Source organism: Mustela erminea, chromosome 20 (assembly GCF_009829155.1).
Source record: "Mustela erminea isolate mMusErm1 chromosome 20, mMusErm1.Pri, whole genome shotgun sequence".
Lineage (NCBI taxonomy): Eukaryota > Metazoa > Chordata > Mammalia > Carnivora > Mustelidae > Mustela > Mustela erminea.
In genome coordinates, this window is record NC_045633.1 from 6,015,410 (window position 1) to 6,041,434 (window position 26,025).

Consider the following 26,025-nt stretch of genomic DNA (forward strand, 5'->3'; position numbering starts at 1 on the left):
GGAAAAATATTGTAAATGGAACTAATGTGATTCTCCACCTGGAAAACTCAAGGAAAGCAATCAGAAGCCCACCAAAACCTATTAAGAACTAAAAAAAAATGTGTACAAAATAAATATATTGCTTCTCCATGTGTCAGCCACCACCAGTTGGAAAACAAAATGGGAAAAAAGTGTCCAAATCACAATCACCTAAAAAAAGGTTCCCTCCTCTAATACGAAGTGAGAAATGTATAGAGAAAATCAGAGACTTGGCCGGGAGACATGAAGTCAGATTTTTAACAAGGGGACACCCTATTCCTCATAGAAAGACTCGTGGTGAACGTGTCAGCTGTCTGGAATTTAATTTCTAAGTTTGAGACAGTTTCAGGCAACGTTCCGGTGAGTGTTTCTTTGTCAGTGAGGGTTGGGCCGGGGGCTTGCCTAAACGTAATTCCAATAAGAATTCCATTGGTATTTTTAAAAGCCTTGTAAACCGATTCTAGAGTTCACTTGGAAGAATAAACACGCAGTGATTGCCAAGAAAATGTTGAAAGTAAGGATAATGAGAGAGGACTTGCCCTGCCAAGATATAACATATTCTAAAGCGACTATAATTAAAACCCATATTGCTGTACTCCAAGACAGAGCAGTGGAACAGAACAGAAGGCCCAAAGACAGACCCCAGCGTATATAATTATTTAGGGTATAATAAAGTTGGCATTTGAGATCAGTGGGGAAGGGACTGGTTATTCAATAAAATGTATTGGGACAATTGATTACCTCTTCGGGAAAAAAAAAGTGGCAAAGCAGATTCCCAGTGCACATCAGGTGGCATGAAATTACAGATGGATTAAAGAATTTAAAGTGCAAGTCATGTCGTAGAAAAGTAGAAAAAGAAAAGAATAATATTTATATGAAATTGGGGCATGTGGGAAGGGCATGTACTCCATGCTGAGCAGAGAGCCCGATGAGGGACCCTGAGATCATGGACCTGAGCTGAAGGCAGAGGCTTAATCCACTGAGCCACCCAGGCGCCCCCTAGGTGCCCTTTTTGTTCTTAATGGTTAACACGCATATTCAAACTTAAAATGCCTTACATGGGGTTTCTCAATATCTAGAACCTCTTGAGGAATGAGACAAGACTCTTAGTGCATCTCCATGTTATGGACCTTCTCCCACCCCCATTTCTTATGACTTAGTTTCTTCCCCCTCCCCTCTGTGTGTGTGTGTGTGCCTGTGTGTATTAAAGTTTTTAATTTTTAAAGTAATCTCTACACCTAGCATGGGACTCGAACTCACAACCCAGAGATCCAGAGTCTGCGCGCTTACCAACTGAGTCAGCCTGGCACCCCTCCCTCTTTGTTTTTTGTCCTTTCTTTCACCACTTTTGTTTCTACCTCTTTTCATTTGTTTTGCGAGGTGTATATACTCTAGCACTTCTTTTGTGGGAAGTAAGTTTTTTAAGTCCTTGTATTTTGGAAATGTCTTTACTCTGGACCTTCTCTGGAATATCAATTTGGCTTTGTATGAGGTTTTAGGTCAGAATGACTTTTCCTAAACCTTTGAAGATACTGCTTTATCATATTCTAGAATTCAGAACTGCAGAGGAGAAATCTGATGCCAAATTATTTTTGTTCTTATATATACAATGGAAAACTATGCAGCCGTCAAAAGAAAGGAAATCTTGCCATTTGCAACGACGTGGATGGAGATAGAAGGTATTATGGTGAGCGGAATAAGTCAGTCGGAGAGAGACAACTATCATATGATCTCCCTGATATGAGGAAGTTGAGAGGACTATGAGGAATTTGTTGGGGACAGGGAAGGAAAGAATGAAACAAGATGGGATCGGGAGGGAGACAAACCATAAGAGACTCTGCATCTCACAAAACAAACTGAGGGTTGCTGGGGGGGAAGAGGGTGGGGAAAGGGGGGTGGGGTTATGGACACTGGGGAGGGTATGTGCCATGGTGAGTGCTGTGAAGTGTGTAAGCCTGACGATTGACCAACCTGTACCCCTGGGGCAAATAATACATGATACGTTAATAAAAATAATTTTAAAAAACTATTTTTGTTCTGTTGCTGGTAATCTTCCCTCTGTCCTCTTCCTGCCCCTGCTGGACATGTTGGAATGATCTCAGATACCCTCACCCTCACTCTTTTCTTCCTTCATTCCTATGGATGCTTGATAATTTCTTACAGTTTAATGACTCAAATTCTTCTTCAGCTTCAGGGAGTTTCCTTTGATTACACCTTCCCTCTTCTCTCTTGAATCTCTTTAGATGGGTATTACATTTTTGGCTCTCTTGTACAGGTTTTGCAGCATTTCTTTGATTCCTTCCCACCCGTTTTGGGGAATTCTGGGACAGTCCCTCAATTTAGACTTCCAGTTTGCCAAGTTCTTCTTTAGCCATGCCCATTCGGTTCCCCGCCCAACCCCCGAGTTTCCAAACTGGGCAGTAATATCTTTCATCCCCTGACCCGTGTTTACCTTTGACTCTTGATTTTGTTTCGAAATGGGAGTAGGGTTGTTTTAGCTGATTATGTAACTAGTCTATACTCCTGGTAAACGTTTTGAACGATGTAGAAAAATGTAAGGTCGGAAGTGAAAATGATGGGTGTTCTGTGAAATTGAGCTCTATGCAAAATGACCTCCAAAGAACAAGGCCAAGTCCAGTTTGACAAGAAATGATTTAGTAAGGTGACTTAAGGACAGAAGCAAAACAAGTGTGTGGCTGCAAAACAAGTAGATCTCTACCTCGCCTCCACCCCTCCATAGGACTTGTTTTTATGGCTCCAGAAGCTGGGGAGTCCGTGTTGGTATTACATCTGGGAGAGATGCTCAAGGATAGTTGTGTGTCATAGCCATATCTCCAGAGCACATCAAGGACATTATGTTCCAGTGATGTACTTGAGGTTGTGTTTAGACAAGAAAGAAAGAACGAGGCTAGAGGTGGTGTTCAAGAAGACTTCAGGTCACAGAGTTGTCATTGTGGCGGATTTGTCCAGATGTCATCGGTCTGGTTCATATGATCGGCAATCCTACTGCCAAGAGATAATCAACACTGGCTTCTGTTGACCACTGTTCATAAATTTCTCTCAATATTCATAGACCTATAGGAACAGAGGGACACACACACACACACACACACACACACGGACACGCGTTCACGATTTGACAAAAATATCTTTTTTTTTAAAGGTTTTATTTATTTATTTGACAGATAGAGATCACAAGTAGACAGAGAGGCCAGCAGAGAGAGAGAGAGAAAGAGAGGAGGAAGCAGGCTCCCTGCCGAGCAGAGAGCCCGATGTGGGGCTTGATCCCAGGACCCTGAGATCATGACCTGAGCCGAAGGCAGAGGCTTTAACCCACTGAGCCACCCAGGCGCCCCAACACAAATATCTTTTTACAAAGCATATATGACTTATAAAATGCAGTAGCTATTAAAACAGAAAGGGGAGTAAGCGAAGGCAAAAGAAATTGGCCCCTTCGGACCTCTTCTTGGTTTCCAAACATGGGAACTTAAGAATTTTTGTATTGTGGAAAATACCAAACATTTATTAAGGTAGATAGCTTAGCGTAATAATCCTCATGTGTCCATCACTCAGGTTCAAGTAATGATCAGTCATGACTAGTTTTTTTTTTTTTTTTAAAGATTTTATTTATTAATTTGACAGAGAGAAATCACAAGTAGACGGAGAGGCAGCCAGAGAGAGAGAGAGGGAAGCAGGCTCTCCGCTGAGCAGAGAGCCCGATGCGGGACTCGATCCCAGGACTCTGAGATCATGACCTGAGCCGAAGGCAGCGGCTTAACCCACTGAGCCACCCAGGCGCCCATGACTAGTTTTTATTCCAGCTATAATCCTCCCTTTCTCCTTCCTGTCATACTGAATTTTTTTTTTAAGTGGGCTCCATGCCCAGTGTGGAGCCTATTGCAGGGCTTACCCTCACGCCCCTGAGATCAAGACCTGAGCTGAGATCAAGAGTCAGATGCTCAACCAACCAACCAACCAACCAAGCCACTTACATGCCTCCCCAAATTATTTTTTTTAAGATTTTACTTATTTATTTAAGAGAGAGAGTGTGCGTGAGCACACGTGTGAGCAGGGAGGGGGGCAGCAGAGGAGGGAGCATTGCTGTGTATTAAAAAAATTTCTTTTTTTCTGATTGCTTCCCTGTGATGTCATTTAACACATGCCTCTGTCACTTGCATTTTCTGTAAGTTGGCTATTGGATCAAAAGGCTTGCACTGATTCGGGTTTGATTACTTCAGCAAGAGTACCTCGTAGGTGGCGGAGTACTTCCTGGTACTTTGATCGGTGGGCAGGTCGAGTCTTCTTGTGATGTTAGCAGCCACTGATTGTTGCCCAGGTCCCTAGTCTCTCGAGGCGTCGTCTTGAGCTTTCTGGGCCTGTTTTCATTTGCTGAGAATGTTCTTTGGAAAGATCCTGAGTTGGTTGTGTGGTTCTACAGCATGGGATCCTCCAGGATCCCACCATTTAGATTTAGTGAAAGTAGATTTAATATAGTCTCTGACTGGGGCGCCTGGGTGGCTCAGTAGGTTAAGCCTCTGCCTTCAGCTCAGGTCATGATCTCAGGGTCCTGGGATCGAGCCCCGCATCGGGCTCTCTGCTCAAAGGGCAGCCTGCTTCCCCTTCTCTCTCTGCCTGCTGCTCTGCCTACTTGTGATCTCTCTCTCTGTCAAATAAATAAATAAAGTCTTAAAATATATATATATTTATATATATAGTCTCTGACCTCCCCTCCCCACAAGCGGTAGAATCCCCCCCCCCCCGCCCCCCCGTCCCCCGCCAGGTGGGGGAGCCATATCCTAGCTGCTTCTATCTCATTGGCGTTCAAATATATGTATGGGTGTATTTGGTTGCAAACTACTTGAGTAACAAAGGCACACTGCAGGTTTTTCCTCCACTCTTGCAGTCCTTTGGCATTGCTCCTGGGTGAGAGAGGGCCACAGGTCTGCCATGCCTGCTCGCTCTGATTTTCTGCCTGGCCCTTCGTATCATGCATGTCTCTCTGAGCATGATTCTAGTGTTTAAATATATGCACTCCTTGTGCATTCTGGACCTAAACCCAAGCCGACTACTATTTCATGCCGATCTAAGAAACCACATCCTGTTTCAAAACCAGCACAAGACCTGACAGCTGAAGGGATCTTTGGGGAGGGGTGGAATTTTGAGCTTTTGTGATCTTCTGAACCCGGGTTACCTTTAGAAGTTGAACGGATTTGTAGGATGCCACAGCAGAGTGGTTGCCGCAAAGGGCAAGATGGGGAAGCTGAAGCCATTGTTCATTCTGCTGTAAGACCTTTCTTGTTGTGAAGTCCAGGTTTAATGATCTCTTCCCCCACCCCCTTCCCTCTCTTCCCGACTTGCCTCCGCCCCCCCTCCCAACTTCCTACCCTTCTTTTCTCTTTTGCAGTCTGCTGTTTTGTCGTGCACAAGCGGTGCCATGAATTCGTCACCTTCTCCTGCCCAGGTGCCGACAAAGGCCCAGCCTCTGATGTAAGTACCGGGCGCTCGTCCCCTCTCTCCAGCCACGGTCAGTGCATCCTTTTGGGTAAAGAAGGCTGTGCTTAGACCCCCACCCCCAAGTGGGGGGGCTGTTCTTATTCCAAAACATGGGGTGGTCCCTATAGCCTCTGAGACTTTTTTTCATTTTAACAGGAAGGACAAAACAAAACATTTTGGGAGCGGGGTAGGACAGTACGGGAAACCAGCTGCTTCCCCTACCGTGATTTTGCTAAATGTCTTCATCTTTACGGCAGGGGCATGGAGAGTGGTGGTGAGATGCTAAATTGGTCCTGCTGTTCTTACAAGGTAGTTAGGGTGGTACCTTAAGATGCACTTTACAGCTCTTTGTTAGCAAATTCTTGATACCAGGGCCCAAGAATTAGGAGGAAAATGGGTTTATCCTGCTGTCATGTATCCCATGACTGTACTGTTGGTGGAGCAGGGGATCCTTCTGGGTAAAACAGGCAAATAAATTTTATTTTAATCAGTATGAACTTACTTTAATATGGATTGGAAAATGTATCTAGTAGATTTTCTAGTAGGTTTTGAATTTATGGTAGAGAAGGAAATTTTCCTACCCAAGTAAAAGGTTAAACAAAAGATAAATTGGTTTAAGGAAACTCTTTTTTTTTTTTCTTTTAAGATTTTATTGATTTATTTGACAGAGAGAGATCACAAATAGGCAGAGAGGCAGGCAGAGGGAGAGGGGGAAGCAGGCTCCCTGCCAAGCAGAGAGCCTGATTTGGGACTCGATCCCAGGACCCTGGGATCATGATCTGAGCCAAAGGCAGAGGCTTTAACCCACTGAGCCACCCAGGTGCCCCGGTTTAAGGAAACTCTTAAGTGAATGACCCCATGGGTTCTATAAGGATATGGCAAAAGCCTTGGTTTAAGTTTGTCCAAAGCTTGTGGTACATTGTTGATTACCTCCTCAATAGCCATTCCTGGCCCTTGCTCTCTTTTTTCTGGCAGAGGCCGCCTCTCATGCTAAAAGCTGGAAATGCCTCATACTTGCATCCCAGGCTCCCCTGTAGTTAGTGAATGATCATGTGACCCAGTCCTACTCAGGGGGACCTTGGGGGAAGTCTGCGCAGAGCTTTCAAGAAAGACTTTCCTTTCTGACGAGGGTGGACATCCCTTCCTTTTTCCTGTTGGGTATTTTTTTTTTTTTTCTCTGTTGGGTATTTTTGTGTGAGGATGCAATGGATGGGGTTGTGGCAGCACTTTTGCGTTAATGAGGGAGATGTACTTGCCTCCTGAGCATGGAAGAGTGGAAGAGTCGAAAGAACCCGAGTCATTGATGACATTGGTGAGCTGCTGAGCCCACTGTGAGTTCTCTTATACCCAGACTGAATATGTGAGATTAGAAGCTCCTCTTGGTAAAGTCTCATTTTTGGGGGGTACTCTTGTCCACGTTGCTGAAACTGCCCTGGTAGACCTTTCCACCATGCACGCTCCTCCCTTGTCTCAGTGATGAGCTGCGTTCAGCAGACTCCATGTGCAGCTCTCACTCCTGGTTCTCTGATTTTGTTCCTGCTTTGGCTCACCTTTCTGGAATTTTCCGCATTGGCATGGTCTTCATTACTGGTCCTGTCCTTACCCACTTAGACATGACAGCGGACAGCTTGCCAGAAGTGAGTGGTGACTGCCTTCTGTCATTGCATTTGTGGACTGTTGTTGTCCTTCTGTAAGTGGTCATCTGCCCTTTCACTGCAAATCAGGGATATAACTGTCATCAGAGCAACACGGACACTCTGGAGCTTGGACGACAGTCCCTTTGCTTGGAAACTGGTACTTGGGTTTAAGGATCCCATGGGGCATGAATGATGAAAGCCCTTCCAGATTTGTTTGCAGAGATGAAGATGGGACTGTTCACCGTGTTCTCTGAGACCACGCTTCATGGCCCTTTTAGTGTAATTCTGTCTCTCATCCCCAGGAAATTAGGCAGGGAGGTTTGGGGGGACAGGCTGGCTCCATTATAGAGCTCTGAAGGTTCCTGCAGCCTGAGACTTGAGTCTCATACGGCAGCCAAGAGCACGGTGTTTCCTGTATCTGGTCTAGGTTCATTGGCTTTTTGTGTTACCGGAGATAGAAACTCCACTCAGCCTGGTTTATGTGGAAAGGGAAACTTTTGTTCCCGGAAGCTGAGAAGCCCGAGGGTAGACTGGCCTCAGACACAGTGAATCGAGGTGCTGAACTTACTTCCTCTCTTCCTTGGCTAGGCTTCCTGTCTTGGTTTCAGTTTTAGGAAGGCTTGCTTTGCTCGTAAGGGAGGGTGATGCCTGAGATACCTATGGTCTTCTGTCTCATCCATGACAAGAGCTAACATATCATCATACTGCGCTTTACCTGGAGCCAGAAGGATGGTTACTCTGATTGGCCAGGTCTGGTCAGGTGCCTACGCACTGGCGAGGAAACCCCGTGTGACCACCCCATGATTTTAAGAGTCAGGGAGGCATGGTCCCTCAGAGAATGAGGGAAGCAGAGTGTACTGGCTAAAATCGTGGACTGTGGATGGCGCCAGCTTGCCTAGGTTCTGATATGTGTGACTTTGGGCAAAAGCAAAGTACTTAATTCTCTGTGCCTGAGATCCTTCTGCTGAAAAATGGATAAAATCATAGTTCCCATCTTCTCACCTTGTTAGGAGTGCCCAGTGTCTCCATATCTATAAAAGTATCTGGTTCATGGCAAGAGCCAAGCATTTGAGGATGATGATGGCGGTGATAATGATGAACAGGGAATATATGTTGGGCAGGTGGCAAGGACAGATGGCTACCACGTAAATCTGAAGAATTAGCAGGCCTTCTGCCTGCCACTTGGCAAGCCTTCTGAGGAGTGCGTAGGCTCCATAATCGGTAGGAGACCCCTGTCTGTATGAATGGAGCAGCCCTGCCATTCATTGCGTCGGGGCTGGGGAGGGAAGGCAGTACTCCCTGCAGCCAGCATGCATAGGATTTGGCAGCCGACTTGGAATGATTCTAACTCTGGACACAGTTCCAAGAAGGTCAGCTGGCACCAACGATGATGAATTTGTCCAGACTCCTCAACTGGCTTGACTCAGTTCATTGACCTTTTCCTGTCCATGGCTGGTGACGTGATTAAAGATCTGGCCACACCTGCTCACCAACCTGGCCAGGCTCTTGCTTGGCTGCCGGTGAGACTCCTGCAGTCATGGAGGGATACCCTCCTCCTGGGTGACCTTGGAGGAACCGGTGTGCAAACGGACTCATGGAGCAGGCAGGCATGGTCTCTGTCTATGCAAAGAGAACATGCTTGGCTCCACCTTCTACCCCTCTGCTATTTAAAGCCCCGTCTGAGCCAGGGAATATTCTGGACATTAGTAGAACTTTGTGTAGTTGGTGTTTTTCTACAGAGAGGTCCACATTAGGCGTATCAGGCCACCTGAGGAAAGTTCATGAACCAGGCTCTGTCCCAGTGACTTCAACTACTGACCCAACCAATCCATGCAAATGGGAATAGACAATACATAGAGGCATTGGCCAAATGGAGGACCTTAAGATATGGCAGAGTTCTTGGGTGTTAACTTCTGGTCATCTGCAGGCATGGTCTTGGTCTTCCCTGGCTGGAAACTCTCAATTCTGCTGTCTCTTGGACCCTGTAGAGAGACCAAGTCTCTGGTACCTCCATAGACATGCCATTCAAGTTACCCAGCATTTAGAGTACTACCCACAAACACAGCCTTCCAAGAGATCTTCTCAGAACGTGAAAAGGGGACTTGTGTCTTGGGGCCAGAACTAGAGTGAGTCAAGCGAGATACTTGCCCTGGGCACAAAATTAAGGGGTTCTCGGCTGTGTCTGGAGGATGATCTATGATGGCCCCACTCGCGTGACTGGCAGCGAGCAGCTTGTCAGCCTGGGCCTTTGGTTCTCCTCCCCATAACCTGTCATCCACCCCCTGGCTCACTCTGGCTTGTTCACGTGGTGGTTTCAGGGCTCCGAGAAGAGCAAGAGAGTGTGACCCAAACACATACTGTGTTTGATAATGTCCTGCTGGACAAAGTAGTCCAATGGCTAAGCTCAGATTCAAGGGGGAAAGAAATAAGACTTCACTCTTCATGGGGTGATAGGGGAAGAGTCTCTGGTCAGTCTCCTGAGATCCTGTTGACCTGAGTGGTAGAACAGAATTCCTGGGGACCATCCTGCTGGACTTCATAAAAAACCCACAGATGTCAGTTCGGGGTTTCGGGGAGTCCTAGCCAACCTCGCAGGAGGATACATCTCATTTTTCCCCTCCCCCATGTTCCTGTATGACTTCACCATCTCCAGCTACAAATGGGAAGCTAGGCAATTTCTTGATCATGTCCAAAGACATTGGTGTTTGGGACTGTGGGCTCTATAGTCAGACATAGGTGAAGTCAGGTCCTGACTCTGGAAGTTACTCATTAGGGGGACCTCAGGTGGATCATTTTCCTTCTCTGTGTCTTAGTTTTCTTCTCTGTAAACTAGGATATTAGCACCAGCCGCATAGGTTTGTTATAATATATTTTTTAAAAATACTCTTAAAATGAAAAGAGTTAACAACAAACACAACAGCATCAACAGCAAGCAGATGAAAAAGACATTGCGTGAAAGTGCTTAGCCCAGGGCCCGCCACACAGGAAGCCCTTGGTACGAGTAGTTGAGGGCCTTTCGATTACTCTCTCGATCCCCGAATCTTGAGTGTGCTGATAATTGTCTACAGTCCTCTGCCCGGAGCATGCCCTCCTGAGGTAATTGCTGTCTCCATTTCCGTGACTTGACACACAACCTCCAAGTCTGAGAGAAGAGCCTGGACTTTGGAGCCAGAAAACCTTGGTGTCAAATTCCATTGCTCTCATTTACTTACTGCTCCAGGGATCTGGGGAAAATAATTCAAGTTCTGTGATCCGTAGTTCATCTCTTTAAAATGGGGGAAATAATACCTAAATCATAGTTCTTCTTCTTCTTTTTTTTTTTCTTTTCTTTCTTCAGTGTATATTCAATGAGAGACTGCTTGAGTCACATCCAGAATAGTGTCTGGGTCCCAAAAAAAAGGCACTCAGCAAATGATTTCTGAATTATTATTAGTACCTGGATGAGTCTTTCCTACTGAAGAAGAGATGCAGGATATACCTTGTGACCTGCCAAGGAATAATAGCCAATGATAAGAGCTAATTTTTTTTGAGCAAGGGCTCTGTGCCAGCAGTACAGAAATTACAAAAGGACTCTTTAGCTGCTTTGTCTAAAGACACTTTCTTCAACGTTTTATGGTTTTAGCAATGATTTCTTATTGTTTATAGTGAAGATGCAGAATAAAGCCCATTTTAGACCCTGTGGCCTCCCGATTACGTCACTGGGTCAGGGCAGTTAAAGATGATGCACACTGATGCGGAGGGTATCCTTTTGTGTTTTTATTTGATTAAAAAAAATTTTTTTTAATTTATTTTTTAATCCCTGCACCCAGTGTGGGGCTTGAACTCATGACCCTGAGATCAAGAGTCACATACTCTTCCAACTGAGCCAGCCAGGTGCCCCCTCTGTTTGTGTTTTTAAATCCAGTCTTACTTTATGAAGAAATATATTAACAATGATAAATCATGAGCTAAATGTTTAAGATTTAATAAAAGGAAAATAGAGGATTTAAAAAGAATGTACATATTAAAAAGAGTACATATATATATTTTTTATATATATATAATGTATGAATATGTATAAAAATGTGTTTGAAAATCTGGTTGAAATGGATGATTTTCTAGGAAATTCTGACTTGCCAATTTTGTCTCAGGAAGAAATTGGAAACCAGAATAGGCGAGTAACCAAAAAAGAAATGAGAACATTGCCCAAGAAACTTTTCTTCTCCCAAAATTATAGGCTTCGTGGGTAAATGGTCTTAAACTTGAGAGGAGTGAAGGATTTCTGTGCATTTTAAACTATATCAGATTACAGAGAAAAAAAGTAAAGCTTCACAATTTTTTTTAATTGAAAGTGAGAGAAATCCAACTCAAATTAGCAATAGGAAGACAGATTGGCTCATGGGAGGGACATTGGGAATAGAATAAGCTTCAGGGAAAAGGGCCTCAGATACCGGAACAGAGGCTGTGAAGCCTGCAAGGTGCGTTCAAATTATCAGCTAGCTTTGCTGGGTAACAAAACATCCCAAAATGTAGTAGCTTGAGGCAATGGTCATTATGTTTTTTCTCATGATTCTCTGGGCTACTTGGGTGATTCTTCTGATGTGGGTCTATTGGACTGATCTTCGTTTGGCTCTGTCAGGGGTCTTGGTCAGCCAGCGACCTCGCTGGTTCTGGATCGCCTAGGATAGACTCACTAACATGACCAACGGTTGGCAGCCTGTTGGCTTGGGCACTTTGTTTTTCTTCCATGAGGTCCTTTTCCTCCACCAGGCTGGCCTTGGGACATCCACACACCGGCCTGCAGTTCCAAGGACAGCGGGAGAGGGAAATCCCCAAAGCACAGGGGTTCTTCCAGGCTTCAGTGTGTCACGCTGGTTATGGCTAATACCAGATTCAGGGGTGGAGAAATAGGCCTCCCCTCTTGAGAGGAGGCGCGACAAAGTCCTACTACAAAGACTCATTCAGGGCTGAAGGAGGCCATGGCTGTTTTGCACTCTGCCGCCCTGGCCCTCATCAGCTGTGCCAGCGGTCATATTTGCCGTTCTGAATCAGCTGTGTTTTCTCCCTGAGAGGCTGACCTATATGGACTGTGCCATTTGGGGTTCCATGAGCCCCCTGACTTCTGGTTGGGCCTAGCCTAGTAACGAGGGTCTAGTAGGAGACTGGAAGGTGAGGAGAGAGAGGTCTAGGGATTTATCATGGGTCGTCTTGGCTCTACCCTTGGACCAAAGATTGTTGCTCCTCTGAAGACAGTGTTTTCTGCACGGTTCTCTCCTTGGGTTCCAGGAACTACTCTTTTTTTTTTTTTTCTTTAAAGATTTTATTTATTTATTTGACAGAGATAGATCACAAGTAGGCAGAGAGGCAGGCAGAGAGAGAGAGAGGGAAGCAGGTTTCCCGCTGAGCAGAGAGCCCAATGTGGGACTTGATCCCAGGACCCCGAGATCATGACCCGAGCCAAAGGCAGCGGCTTAACCCACTGAGCCACCCAGGTGCCCCCAGGAACTACTCTTTGCCCTGTCCCTTTGCTCTTACTCACCTCCAGTTACTGCACTACCCCCTCTGGCTTCCCAGCACCATGCCTGTGTCTTAACAAGTGGTCCTTTGATGAAACCTCCCTAAACTCTCTTAAGTTGAGTGTGCCATCTCTTTCCTGCTGGGGACCCTGCCTGGTTTGTCCTTGCCTCCTTTGCTCCTAGTGTAGATAGGACACCTCTATAAATACGTCTGTCAACTCGGTGATCGTTGACCCCAAAGGAGAATGGAAATCCCAGTGGAGGAAGTGGGCTTTCTTACTGCATTCATAATCAGGGAAGGGTTCTGATTGGTTGGTCCTTTGTTGTTGGGAGGATGAACTCTTACAGTTTATCAGGCCTGCTTCCTATGACATTCCTGTGACTCAGAGAGCAGTGTTTGTTATAAGAAAGAGTGGGGTGGTAAGCTTTGATGGGCTGACAAAATCAAGAGCTACCACATCTTGTTATTATAAGCTTAGCTTGATCACAATTACCAGCATAACCTAAAAAAGTTGGCATAAAAAGTAAACTATGGTAACCGTACTTCAATTAAAAAAAGTATACTATAGTAAGCAATGAGTCTAGATTAACAAATGCTAAATAAGGTATTTAATACTATTTAATTCTTGGTATAGACAATTGGCTCAAGTAGACTTTTTTAAAGTGAAAGAAACAATCTAGGACTTAAAATAACAAAAACTTTGGTCAGTTTAACAAAATATCAGGACCAAGATGAAAGTAAGGCAGAAAGGAATTATAAACTCTGGGAAGTATAAATTAAGATGGCAGAAGCGACAGCGGATAATATCAGTTACCTAACAAATGTGAAGGGATTGAAATTCTCTACTAAAAGTTGAAGACTATCAGATTGGACAAACAACGTACAATTCTAGGCAATGTGTAGGAGAAACTTAAAACGCAGGTTAAAAATAAAATGGGCAAAGATATACTGCAAAAACACACATAAATGTAAAACATGGTCTTAGTAATACTATCTGAAGAGATAGGATTCAAGCAGAAAGCATACGCAGGATGTAGAGGAGGAAAAACGCACTCTAATGTATTCCTGGTGAGTGTGAAAATCAGTATAATCAGTATAATGATTCTCGAGGAAAAATTGTCAATATGTATCAAAAGCCTAAATGACATCCTGGACCTAATAATTACTAAACCTAATCCTTTTTGACCCAAGAATTACAATTCTAGCAATTTTTTTGCTGAGAAATTATTTAAGGCTATGCAAATTTAGTTAGCTAAAGTGATATTCATTGCATCAGTATTCATACCAACAAAAATTTCGAAACTACCTAAATGACTGCCAGTTAGGGTTTATGTAAGTAAAACACATCCATATTTGGGTGCTGCACGGTGATTAAAATGTCACAATATCTGGGCAGCCTGCTAAAACCTGGAGATGTTCTATATCTTGACTGGCATGGTGCCTTTACCGGTGTTCGCATTTTTTCCAAAATTCACGAAACTGTATGCTTCAAATCTGTACCTTATTATAGGCAAAGGGCACTTCAATAAAAAGCCACAGCAATTAACATGTTATTGACACGGAAATGTAAGTCATGAGATATTGGTGGAAAAAGAAGACAGCAAAGCATTGCCTATGGCGTGCTGTATCAGAAAACATACAAACACACGCGTGTCAAAACAAAAGGCTACGTTTTCTCCACATACGTCGGTGGCCACTTGTCAGTTCTGCTCACTGTCTCATTCCAGACTGTTGCCTGCAGAGCTCTGGAGATGATTTTGCGGTATTCTTTAACTGGTTTCTCCAGTCTTGCCTGTTTCGGGTGCCACTTCACCTCTGGCATGGACTCCGGCTTCCCACTTAATTCAGTTCAAATCACATGTGCATGATGGCTTGAGTAGAACTGTCAGCAAGTTTCCATTGCTTCTGGATGTGGTCACACCTAAGGTCTCCCACCAGCTGGGAGCCAGCTTATCCGCAAATGAGAATCTTCAGATGCCCCTGGTAAGATGCTGGCCCCTGAGAAGCCTGAGCCGATTCACCTCTGGCCCCAGAGAAGGTGGGAAGTGCCAGCTCTGCCCATTTCTCACTTCTGCACTGGGGGCAATAAGACAGCCCCGTTTTAGAGAGAAGGCCTGCCTCCTCCTATGGTATTGGCTGGTCTCCTTGGCTCAGATAAAGCAACACAACCATGTACTGCACTCTTCTTAGAGCCTGGGTTGTTCCATCTCCCGTAATACCAAGGTGGGGGGGGGTCACCCTATAGTTCAGCTCCAATGCTCTGAGCCTGACTAGCTCCTTCCAGGTAGCGGAGCAACAGTTTGGGTTCAGCCTCTCTCTTGGCATCATGGTTAAGATCTCACCATCACCTGGCCCAAAGGAGACCCATCGTATCTCACAAGGATGAATAACATCAGGTGTAATTCAGTCTAACAGGACAGGTAGGCAGGCAGTATGTCTGTCTGATCTATCACCTGTCTCAGTGGGAAACCACAGCCTTCTGCGGAAGATACATTCATTCTATTTACATTATGTAACATCGCAGTCCCTGAGGTCCGCATTCACAACAGAAGTGCTCGGTCATCAGAGCGTGTGTTACCTAATGCCAAAAGAACGCCTTACAGGGGGGCTTGGAGGTGCTCTGAGGGTTGCTCTGTCTAGCTCCGAGGCCATTTAAATATCCAAAGAGCTGTTGTATAGTTTTTTTTGTTTTTTTTTTTAAATATAGCTTCAAAGGACAGAATCAGAACAGGGGACCATCTGTTCAGGCTAAAGAAGAGCAGCCCAAACCGATGGGTTGCTGTCCAAGGATATTAACTCCCCATCTCAGTGGAGCAAAGATCAGTTGCCATGGATGCCGTATGGGTGATATCTGGGCGAGATGTGGGTTTCTGCCACATTGGTGGCTCTTTCACTGGTGGTGTTCGGTTGTGTGCAAAGGAAGCCTGCTTTGGTTAACTCAAGTTAGAAAGGAATTTTTTGGAAAACCTATGATGTACTTTAGAGAACTGGGAGAAAACCAGAATGATCAGGCCAGCTGTATCCGATTCTGGTTCTTGTCTTTCTTTGGTTTTAAATTCACATTCTGGAAGAAAAAAGATTGTTTGGTCAAGTTCATGTCACTGAAGTAGCCCTTGCTTGGGCCTTTACACTGTTCCCTCCAAGCGTAAACATGGTAAACACAGTTGCGGGGGGATGGCTTTCAAAGGGAAAATGAGGCATTGCTACTAAAAATAAAATTAAAAAAAAAAAAAAAGGAAGCAGAGAGGTTTGGCACATCAAAACAACACACCGCCACTGCGATTTCTAAATGGTACTTTGCAGAACAGGGTTTGTACATGGTGCTTTGCAGAATACAGGTCGCTTGAGGGCTTGGTTGAAGTCTGGTTTTAGCAGGCTTCCAGAGTATTTGGGGAACCTGCTAAAACCAGACTTCACCTGAAAAAATGGAGACAAGAGCCAGGAAGTAGGCATTTTAAAGTCCTTCAGGTAATTCTGATGGGGAGCTGATTTCGGAAACCAGTGAAAGGCAGAATTGTGGTTCATCTACGAAACCCAAGTGGTTGTGTTTGAAGACCGTGGGTGCCACTGACTTACTGGCTAGATCATCTTGGGCCAGTGACCTGACTTCTGCCTCAGTTTCCTCATCTGTAAAAAGAGGATCAAGGGAAGGTCAAATGAGTGAACCCACGGTAAGGGCTTCGTGCCATGCCTGACACAGAAAACACGCTAATATTCTCACCACCGACAGTCCTCTCAGGTCTTAGAGGGCGAGTTTCCCTTCGGAAACTGGCTTATTGTTGGTATGGTATGCCTCCGTCGTGCTTGCCACGAAACGAAAATACATAGACAGCTCCCATGGGCTGCTTGGAGGGAGAGTCTTATACAAGGATGGCGTGTGATGAAGGGTGCTTCTTCAACCACCGTGGAGCAAGTGCCCCGCGCTCCCTCTGCTCCCCTTGGCCGTGGGCCTGCCAAGGCTTGCGCCGTGCAGAAGCCACCATGGGGAGGTCCGAAAGAATTGCTTCTCCATACCCCTTTGTGTCTTGCTGTCATAAAGGCACAGCGCTTCCCGCTGTGGAGGAAGAAGCAAATCCGTGATGTGCGGCGTCCCAAGAACAGAAACCAACTGTTTCTCCTGTGCAGAAGGGGCGGCGCTGCCGTGATTTGAATGAGTTGCAGATGTCCTGTCTTATGGATTATTTTGGCTTCTTGTGGTGGGGGGCGGACCAACCTCCGAGCCTGATAAAGGCAATGTCCCAGAGATTTAGCCTGTGGAGCCTGCGGGCTTGGGGGAAGCAGAGAAATCAAAAGGCAGATGACCCTGGAGAGAGGCAGCCTGCGGGGTTGTGAAAGGCTCAGGTCCCGGAGTCCAGAGACCTCATTTCTCGTCTCCCTCTGGTCTCTAACTTTTTGCATTCCCAATGGCTCCCCCTACCTCCAGTGGCCTGGAATTCTAGGATGTCTAAATGCAGTATTTTAATTTTAATTTTTTTAAGTTTTATTTTTTATTTTTTTTGGCATCTCTACACCCAACATGAGGCTCGAACTCACAATCGCAAGATCGAGAGTCGCACGCTCTTCTGACGGAGCCAGCCAGGCGCCTCTCAATACGGTATATTTAAGATACAGTAACATCCAAGAGCCGGCATTCATAGATCTAATTCTATTTTAAGCTCTTTACGTAGAATCACTCTTTATTCTTCCTCACGCTCCCGATAATCCCATTGTTATCACCCCCATTTTACAGATGAGGAAACTGGGGCACTCAGAGACTAAGTGACTTGCCCCAGGTCACATGGCTTGTGAATGGTAGAGCCGGGATTCGAACCCAGGCAGTCTGGCTCCCAGGGCCATGTTCTTACTCAGTACCTCAGACAGCCTCATAACCTCATCTGTGTCCACCTGGACACATCTCCCGAAAGCAGACAACCCTCTTCTCTGAGAACTGCCTTTCCAGATATGCACCCCCTGAAACTCTGGGACCCAACAGCCTTGGCCCTGTTTGTTCCATATGCATGTGGATGTCTGTCCCAAGCTGGACCGATCAGATTCTGTCTGAGCATTTAGAATTTGTAATTAAAGGTGCTGGTTCTAGTCTGCAGGGGTCACAAAGTTTTTGAAAACCATTTATAGTGCATGGAAAATGTCCCACACAGCAAACATTTCTCTGGAACCAGAAGTCCTTCTGAGTTTCCTTCTACGTCCCCCAACCCAACACCTTCCATCAGACCAGCGACCCAGTCCAGCAGGAGTTTGCTGGCTTTTTTTTTTTTCTTCCATTGAACAATTTATTGTCATTTTATTTTATTTCGTTTCATTTCATTGTATTTTCAGAAAGAACACTTAACATAAGATCTACCCTCGTAACACACTTTAAAAAATATTTTATTTATTTATTTGTTTATTTGGAGGGTGAGAGCATGAGCAGGGGAGGGAGGGGCAGAGAGAGAGGGAGAGAGAATCCCAAGCAGACCCCGCACAGAGCGCAGAGCCCGACGCGGGGCTCGATCTCATGACCCTGAGATCACAGCCTGAGCTGAAATGAAGAGCTGGATGCTCAGCCAACTGCATCCCTAAGATACCCCCCGCTTAACACACTTCTAAGAGCACAAAACAGTACTGCTGACCACAGGCACAATATTGTGCAGACCTCTAGCGCTTATTCGTATTGTTTAACTGAAACCTGATGCCCATTGATTGGTGACTCCCCCTCCCGCTTCTCTCCCCAGTGTCTGGCAACCATCATTCCCATCTTTGATTCTATGAGTGTGACTGTTTTAGACATCTCATCTGAGTGCAATTAGGCAGTATTTGTCTTTCCGTGTCTGGCTTAGTTCATCACGTCCTCATAGGTCAGCCACGCCCCATATATTAGTATTTCCTTTTTTTTTTTTGAAAGCCTGAATAAGATTCCATTGCCTGTATATGCCACACTGTCTTTATCCATCCGTCTATTGATGGACACTCAGGCTGCGTCCACGTCTCGGCCATCGGAAATAGCGCGGCCGTGAACATGCGGTGCAGATAGCCCTTCGAGATCCTGATTTCATTTCTTTTGGATAAGCATCCAGAAGTAGGACTGCTGGGTCAGATGGGAAGCCTTTTTATTTTTTAAATTTTGCGAGGACCCTTCCAACGAGCGAAGGGCCCGAATAGACTTTTCTCCAGAGAAGACCTACAAATGGTCCACAGGTGCATGGAAAAACAAAAACCGCCCAGGGTCACTCATGGTCGGGAAGTGCGAATCAAACCCGCAATGAGATGCCACCTCACACCGGGTCAGGGTCACTGTTAGCAAAACAAGCCCAAAAGGCAACACGTGTCGGCGAAGATGTGGAGAAGTCGGAGCCCTCGTGCACCGTTGCTGGGATGTAAAATGGTGCTATGGCTTTGGAAAACTGTGTGCCTTCTTTTGAAGTCTGCACAAATAGAATTATCCAGTAGACCCTCTCTTTCCTTTCTCCTGTGCTTTCCTCAGTGTTCTGTTTGTGGCCCGCCTGACTTTGGAAGGACGCATTCCCTTTCATGTATTAAGATTTCCAACTTCCAAGCCAGCGGGGGATGGTGGGGGGCTGGCAGATCAGTAAATGAGTCAGAGTGTCCGTCCGGGGGGTGTGTGCGCCCCTTCTGGGAGGAGAAGCCTCTACCCAACTCCAGTTTGGTTTTTGCTTTTGTTTTTGTTTTAATTCCTGCTTTTTTAAAAGACCAAAGCCCAGATTTTTTCATTTTTCAAGAGAAGTCTGAATCTTCTAAATTTAGATGTTGACAGATAACCTGAGAATGACAACTGTGGTGTATTTCAAGCACATCTTTGGGGACTGGGGTGCTGTGCGCCACAGGTTAAAACCTCTACGTTTGTAGGTGTGAACTGTCTGGAAGGTCTCTCCCACCTTCCTCCTCCTCCTCCTTTTTCTTCTTCTTTTAAGACTTTTTATTTATTTACTTGAGAGAAAGAGAGAGAGACACAGAGAGAGAGAGAGAGAGAGACAGAGGCCACAGAGGCAGAGGGAGAAGCAGACTCCCCGCCGAGCAGGGAGCCGGATGTGGGGCTTGATTCCAGGACCCTGGGATCATGACCAGAGCTGAAAGCAGACGCTTAACAGATAGAGCCCCCCAGTGGCCCCCCCATCCCCGTCCTTCTAAAGGGAGAAGAGAAAATGTAGATTTAGTCAAATGAGCCTTCTCTGGGGAGGACAGAGGGAACTGCAGTCCACTTCGGGAGAGCCTTAAAAGTATGCAGAGTTCCCTTGACCCTGGCGGTTGGATGGAGCTTGAAACCTGCTGGAGGACTGGCTTGCCCTAGCTTGGACCCTGCCGTGTAGGGAAGCAGGAGCTGCCCCTGCTGTCTGCTGTTCTAGCACTCTCCAAGTCCCATGTGATGGGCTGTGGCCCTGGCAGCCCCTGGCCTCTCCCAAAGGCTTTAAGAGGGGGTCATTCATCACTCTGATGATTATCAGGTGCCTCTGGCTTTCAGGGGCTGCATAGACATTCAAGGGCTCCCCTTGGCTTCTTGGGTTTGGTCAGCAACCCTCATTATCAGGCCTTGCTCTTCTAATTCTTCTGAATTGGGAGAACCAGGCCTGTTCAAGTCTCACTGTTTCCAGATACTGAAAAACATGTGAAGAGTTTTCGGCATTTACATGGCACCTTCCTCTGGCTTCTGGGCTGAAATGGGTTATCCTATTTTTAAACATTTTTTTTTGGGGGGGGTTGCATTTTTAGCGGTGCTTTGGGAATGAGGGCAGAGGGAAATGTTTGGGCTCAGGTTCGTGGTCTTGCATGTTGAGAGTGTGACTCTGGGGCACCTGGGGGGCTCTGTCAGTTAAGCATCCGACTCTTGCTTTGGCTCAGGTCGAGATCCCAGGGTCCTGGGGTCGAGCCCCTCCTCAGGCTCTGTGCTCAGCAGTGAGTCAGCTTGAGATTCTCTCTCCCTCTCCCTTTGCCCCTCCTGCTCATGCTCTCTCTCTCTCTCAAGTAAATCAATCTTAAAAAGAAAAGAAAAGAGTGTGCTTGGAGCCGGCCTGCCTGGGTTCGAAGCTCAGCTTCGCTACTTATTAGCTGTGTGGCTTTAGATAAGGGGCTTACCCTGGCTGGGCCCTCATTTCTACATTTTCAAGATGAGGATGGTCATGTGCCTACTTCCGGTTGTATTAAACAAGTTGTGAGTATTCAATAAGGTAATGTATGCAAAAAGCTTAACACAACGCCTGGCATATTATGTAAATGCTTGACTCAGAATCTTGGACCCGCTTTTGCCTTCAGTCCTGCCTTTGCGGTCCAGGCTCTGCTCCTTAAATCTGTCGCTCAGCTCTCCCTCAGGCAACGTTCTGTCGTTTCTCTTCTCCACCCTTCAGCTGTGATTTTCCAGAATCCTGCTGAGCAATGGTCCGCTCTCGGGGCCTCTGCTTCTGTGTTCCTGGACTGCTCCTACCCGCCTGTTCTCTCCATTGTCATCTCCTCACGCACCTCCTGGCTAGTATTTATAGCTAACGTTTATATAATGCCTATCCCATGCCAGGCACTGTTCGAAGTGATTTATGCGCACGAACTCACTGAAACCTCACCCAGGAGAAAGATCCTCTTTCTGGGCCCATCCTACAGAGACGTTAAGCCGACTCGCCGGGTCACGGGACTAACAAGAAGCCGAGTCTGAGCCGGGACCTCAGCCCAGGCTCCTTCACCCCCGCCCGCAGACCAGTAGCCTCTGGCTCTGCGTCCCCGCTTCTTCTCTGTTCCACCAGCCTGTCCCCTCCACACGGCAGGGGAGTCGTCTTTCCAAAAACCAGATGTGGTCCTGTCATCGTCCTTGCCAGAAACCTGTCAGTGGCTTCCAGCTGGCCTTGGGACAAAGCCGATAGTGCGGCGAGGCTGCTAAGTCGGGTGGTCACGCGTCTCCTTCCTTTGCCCTGCTGGCCTATCCGCAGACCTGCTTGTTCGGTTGCACTGGAAGCCCACAGGATTTGTGCCTCTGTTTTTTCTCAGAGTCTCCTTTGGAAGAGCAATTGTAGGGTCCCCCTACCAGGAGGCCCTCGATGCTGTGGTCCTCTTGTCCCTCCAGACCCTCGCTGACCGTACCCCCCTGCCTTGCCCCTGAACTTCCTCTTCGACACCTCGGGTCCTCCCTGCTCCCCCACACTCGGTGGTTGCATTTGCTGCGCTCTGTGCTGGGCCCCTGTCTCTCTTCTTCCCGCGAGTTCAGTGAGGCTCCATTCTGGTTGTGTATCTCATTCGTCTGTGGAGCTGTAGACCCCGGTACCGGTGTCTGGGCTCATCCCAGACTCTCTGATTGATTCAGAGCCTCCCAGTAGACTTTACTGTGCATCCAGGGTTAAGAACCTTGCTCAACTTGAAACTCACTTTCCAGACCACAGCTCAAGCATCACCTCCTCAGGGAAGCCCTCCCTGACCTCCCTGACCAGGTCGAGTTCCTCCTAGTTTTTTTTTTTTTTTCTTTTGAAGATTTTATTTATTTATTTGACAGTCAGAGATCACAAGTAGGCAGAGAGGCAGGCAGAGAGAGAGGAAGGAAGCAGGCTCCCCACTGAGCAGAGAGCCCAATGTGGGGCTCAATCCCAGGACCCTGGGATTATGACCTGAGCCGAAGTCAGAGGCTTTAACCCACTGAGCCACCCAGGCACCCCCCCAACCCCAAGTTTTAACTCTAAGAGCACCACATTCCTCTCCTTGCTGTCCCAATCACAGGGTGACTTTACATTTACTTACATGGTGGTGACAAAGAGCCCAGATTCGGCTTCCAAATCACTAGCTGTGTGACCTTGGGCCAGTGACTTTATGTCTCTGTGCCTCAGTTTCCTCTTCAGTGAAATAGGGATAATAATAGGCCTATTTTACTTGATCAGTGAGGGCCAGATGTGTTAATTATATGTAACGTTCTTAGGACAGTGCCTGACACATGTTAGCTGTCACTCTCATACTAATACCTTTGAGCCTTGAACAACATGGGACGGGGCCGGGTGAAAACCTAACACATGATTGTTTGCGGTTCAGTACCATAAATGTAGTTTCTCTTCCTTGTGAGTTGTTTTTATAATATCTTCTTTTCTCTAGCTTACTTTATTATAAGAATATAATGTATGATACAGATAACATACAGAATACGGGTTAATCAACTCTGGATGTTACGCATAAGGCTTTGGTCAGCAGGCTATTTGTAGCCTAACCGACTGTTGGGAGAGTCAGATTTCCCATGCGTATTTTCAGCTGCTTGGGTGGTTGATGCCCCAACCCCCCGCAGCTCTAATTATTATTCCTCTACTAGAATCTATGAATCCCTGTTGGTGGGGGGGCGGTCAGAATCTGCTGTTTGATCACTGCATGGGATCATGTGTGGGCACGTGGCGGGCACATCGTGGCTTCTATAACTGTGGCGTACAGTGGCGTCCTGGTGATGTTCTTGGTCAAGAATAGCGAACCAGCATGTCTAGAACTCAGCTTCCTAAGTTTGGCTTCCGGTCTCTATGGACCTAATGGTTTGGGATCCTCATTTCTGGTGATAAGGTTCATTAGGGTAAGAATCTCTAGGATCTGGTGGGGCCCAGAGTGCCGGTGCTGATGGCGGCCCGGCAGGCGTCGGCTTCAACAGCCTCCCGCCCGTCCCTCTGCATGAAGCTTCTTTCTGCTCCTCTGAAATGCAGGCTTCGGTACATGGAGGGCGCGCAGGGCGGAGGGAGCTGTCAGGAAGCTGGGCACCATGCTCCACATCCAGAAATCAAACTGGCAGCATCTTTGCAAGTTGAGTGACCCCTGTGTCCTGGTCTTGCTTTTGGGCGACCCTCACTCAGCAGGGAAGAGTGGGTGCTTCTCCCTCTGTGGACTGATGACACCAGTGAGCGAGGAAGTACGGCGAGGGGCAAGGCGGTGTGTGCTTGTGCTGTGGCTGGTGGAGGATTTACATACCGCGGGGCTGCGACCTGTGGCCGTGTTGGTTCCTGAGAGACGGGTGTCCACTCAGAAAAACGAAATCACATGGCGACCTCCCCAGGAAGAGGTGGGCAGACTCTGAAGGGCCTGGACCATGAGGTTGTCAGAACTGAAGGCCCCCTGGGGAATGCCCTATTAGCCCCACTGTTTTCTGAAGGGGGAACTGAGACCAGAACCTGGGGTGACTTGCCCAAGGTCACAGATGGAGTTTTCATTTTAAGTGAACGTTTATGGTTTCATGATACTGTGCTACAGCACAACACATAATCATGACTTCATTAATCCTCACAGACCTAGAAGGCCGGGAACATTCCTTATTCAATTCAACAGACACATAGTCTTCACTGAGCAATCTCTTACACATGTTAACTCCTTAACTTTTCGTGAGCATGCAGAGCTATTGTCATCATTCCCACGTCTGAGGCGAGGACACTGCAGCACAGAGAGGTTAGGTAACCTGCCCAAAGCCATACAGCGGGGAAGTTGTGTTGGGAATCGATGCCAGGCAGGCAGCCTTGCCGTGCAGGGCATACGAATCTGATGAAGTGTCTCTCCACATGAAGCTCTTGACTCCATTCTACCGGTGGGAAGAGCAAGGCTCCTATAGCTTAAGTAACTTGCTCAAGGCTGACAAGTAACAGAGCTGGGATTGAATTCAGATTCTCTAGCTTTGGAGTCTGACTCATGAGCTCTCTACTAAATTCCCTCTCCCCAGAGCTGGGGGCTGCTGGCTGAGGCATCTGAGCTGGGGACAGGGAATGGAGGCTGAGGCAGAGCTTGAAGTCAGGCAGGTGACTGAGGGGTGGTGTCACCAGGTGTCTACCTGGATTGAAGCGGGACCCCATGCAGTGGGTTGGCGCCCCCTGGGGCCGGGCCCAGCCAGGGGTGTTCTCTCCAGGTTTCAGATCCTAGCTCACACTTCACTTCTCAGGGAAGTCGCCCAGACCTGTCTGCCCGGCTGTGAGCCCCTCACTGAAACTCTGGAAGCAATGAGAGCTTCTCTGCTGTCGTCTGAAATGTACATTTTTTTTTTTTTTTTTTGGTCATTCTTTCTCGTTTCCTCGGAATGAGGCTGGGAGCCCACGGCTGCAGCCCCTATGTCTGATTCTGCTTCTCAAGCACCTGATACACTCAACCAATATCTGGTGAATAAACAGATAAATAAATGAATGGGTTCTTGCTTGAGTAGAAGAAATCAGTGTAGGAAACCCATATCAAAGTTCAAGAGGTGGGAATGTCTATGGGGTTTATTGGGACAAGTTATAACTCAGTCGACATAGGGATGCCCTGGCCAGCAATAATGAATCATTAATAATAACAGCTGGTATTATTTACTGAGTACCTGCTGTGTGTCACGCAACTCTTTTAAAGGCTTTAGGGAACTTCACCCCATGACCATCCCCGGAAAATAAATATCACCGTTATCCCGAGTTAACACGAAGTATGGAGCCTTTAAGCAACATGGCCAAGGACACAGACACCTACGAAATCTCCTCTTCATGGAGGATGGACTCCCGCACCTGCTGGAAGGGTTGGGGCTTCTCATGCTCTGCTGACTCAGGTACCAAGTGGGGACCCAGCCTGCCCAATGCATGGTTGAGGTATTGAAGCCACCTAGGGTTGGAGTTGGCTTGTAAGTGCACATAGCCTTCCAGAAGAAGGAAGGTGACTCCTGTTTGCTGTGAGAATGAGGCCACCCTCTTCTACCCGAGGGTGGGTCTCTGTTTCTCTCTGAACCTCAGTGCTTATGTGCACCTGCTGTTTCATATGGTCTCCCGCTGTTGGCCCAGTCGGTGTTGGGATCCAGCAGGAGTGACTCCTGGGCCAGCGAGTAGTGAGTGGGGACTGCGGGGACTCGCAGACTCTATGTCCCACTCGAAGGACATGGCTGGGACTCACGTCCAGCCCATGGCTGCCCCCAGGACAGCTGGGCCAGTTTCGCTAGTTCTAAGCTGCTCACTGAGGTTCTGTGGAAATCTAAGCAATGCAACACCCCACAGAAAATCATGGCTTCCCACTGCTGTGAGTCTCACCCGGAGGCCTGGAAATACATCCCTGCGAGAGGTTCACGTGCCTGCTGCGGAGAATGGCCTCATCAGGTTAGGAACCACTGACGTGGCTAATGAATTGAGATTTGTTGAAATAACATGTAAACCGTGGGAAAGAAGACCAGCTTAGCATTAGTGGCAATGAAGAAAAGTTTAGAAAAAGCAAGTTTTCTGGAAGGACATAAAGGACTCAAATACTTGTAAATTCTTCCTCGTCCCCTCCGCTCATCTGTCCCCTGCTAACCCTGAATTGACATCACCTACCTCGCCCACCCACTCCCTTCGCTCAGCTCCAGCTCCCAACGCTGCACTGTTTCTCCTTCAATTTCTGATTAGCCTGGTTCTTCCTTCATAAACTGCACGCCACTGACCAGACCTTGGTTCACCCAGCATTGGCTGGAAGTCTGAGG

General features: G+C 46.9%; 1 protein-coding gene and 1 long non-coding RNA gene across 4 annotated transcripts in view; one reads left to right on the forward strand and one right to left on the reverse strand.

Annotated features, from left to right (window-relative positions):
* PRKCB (protein kinase C beta) overlaps window positions 1-26,025 on the forward strand; it is a 324,117-nt gene that overhangs the window by 131,563 nt on the left and 166,529 nt on the right. For all 3 annotated transcript variants that reach the window (XM_032326950.1, XM_032326949.1, XM_032326948.1), the window contains exon 3: window positions 5,423-5,505. In XM_032326950.1, the coding sequence (XP_032182841.1) occupies window positions 5,423-5,505 (83 nt within the window). The remainder of the gene's footprint in view (window positions 1-5,422; window positions 5,506-26,025) is intronic.
* On the reverse strand, window positions 1,226-17,221 carry LOC116580570. Its single transcript, XR_004281714.1, has 2 exons — window positions 17,156-17,221; window positions 1,226-1,256 (listed from the first exon to the last, which is right to left on the reverse strand). It is a non-coding gene; the product is annotated as an uncharacterized LOC116580570 (long non-coding RNA).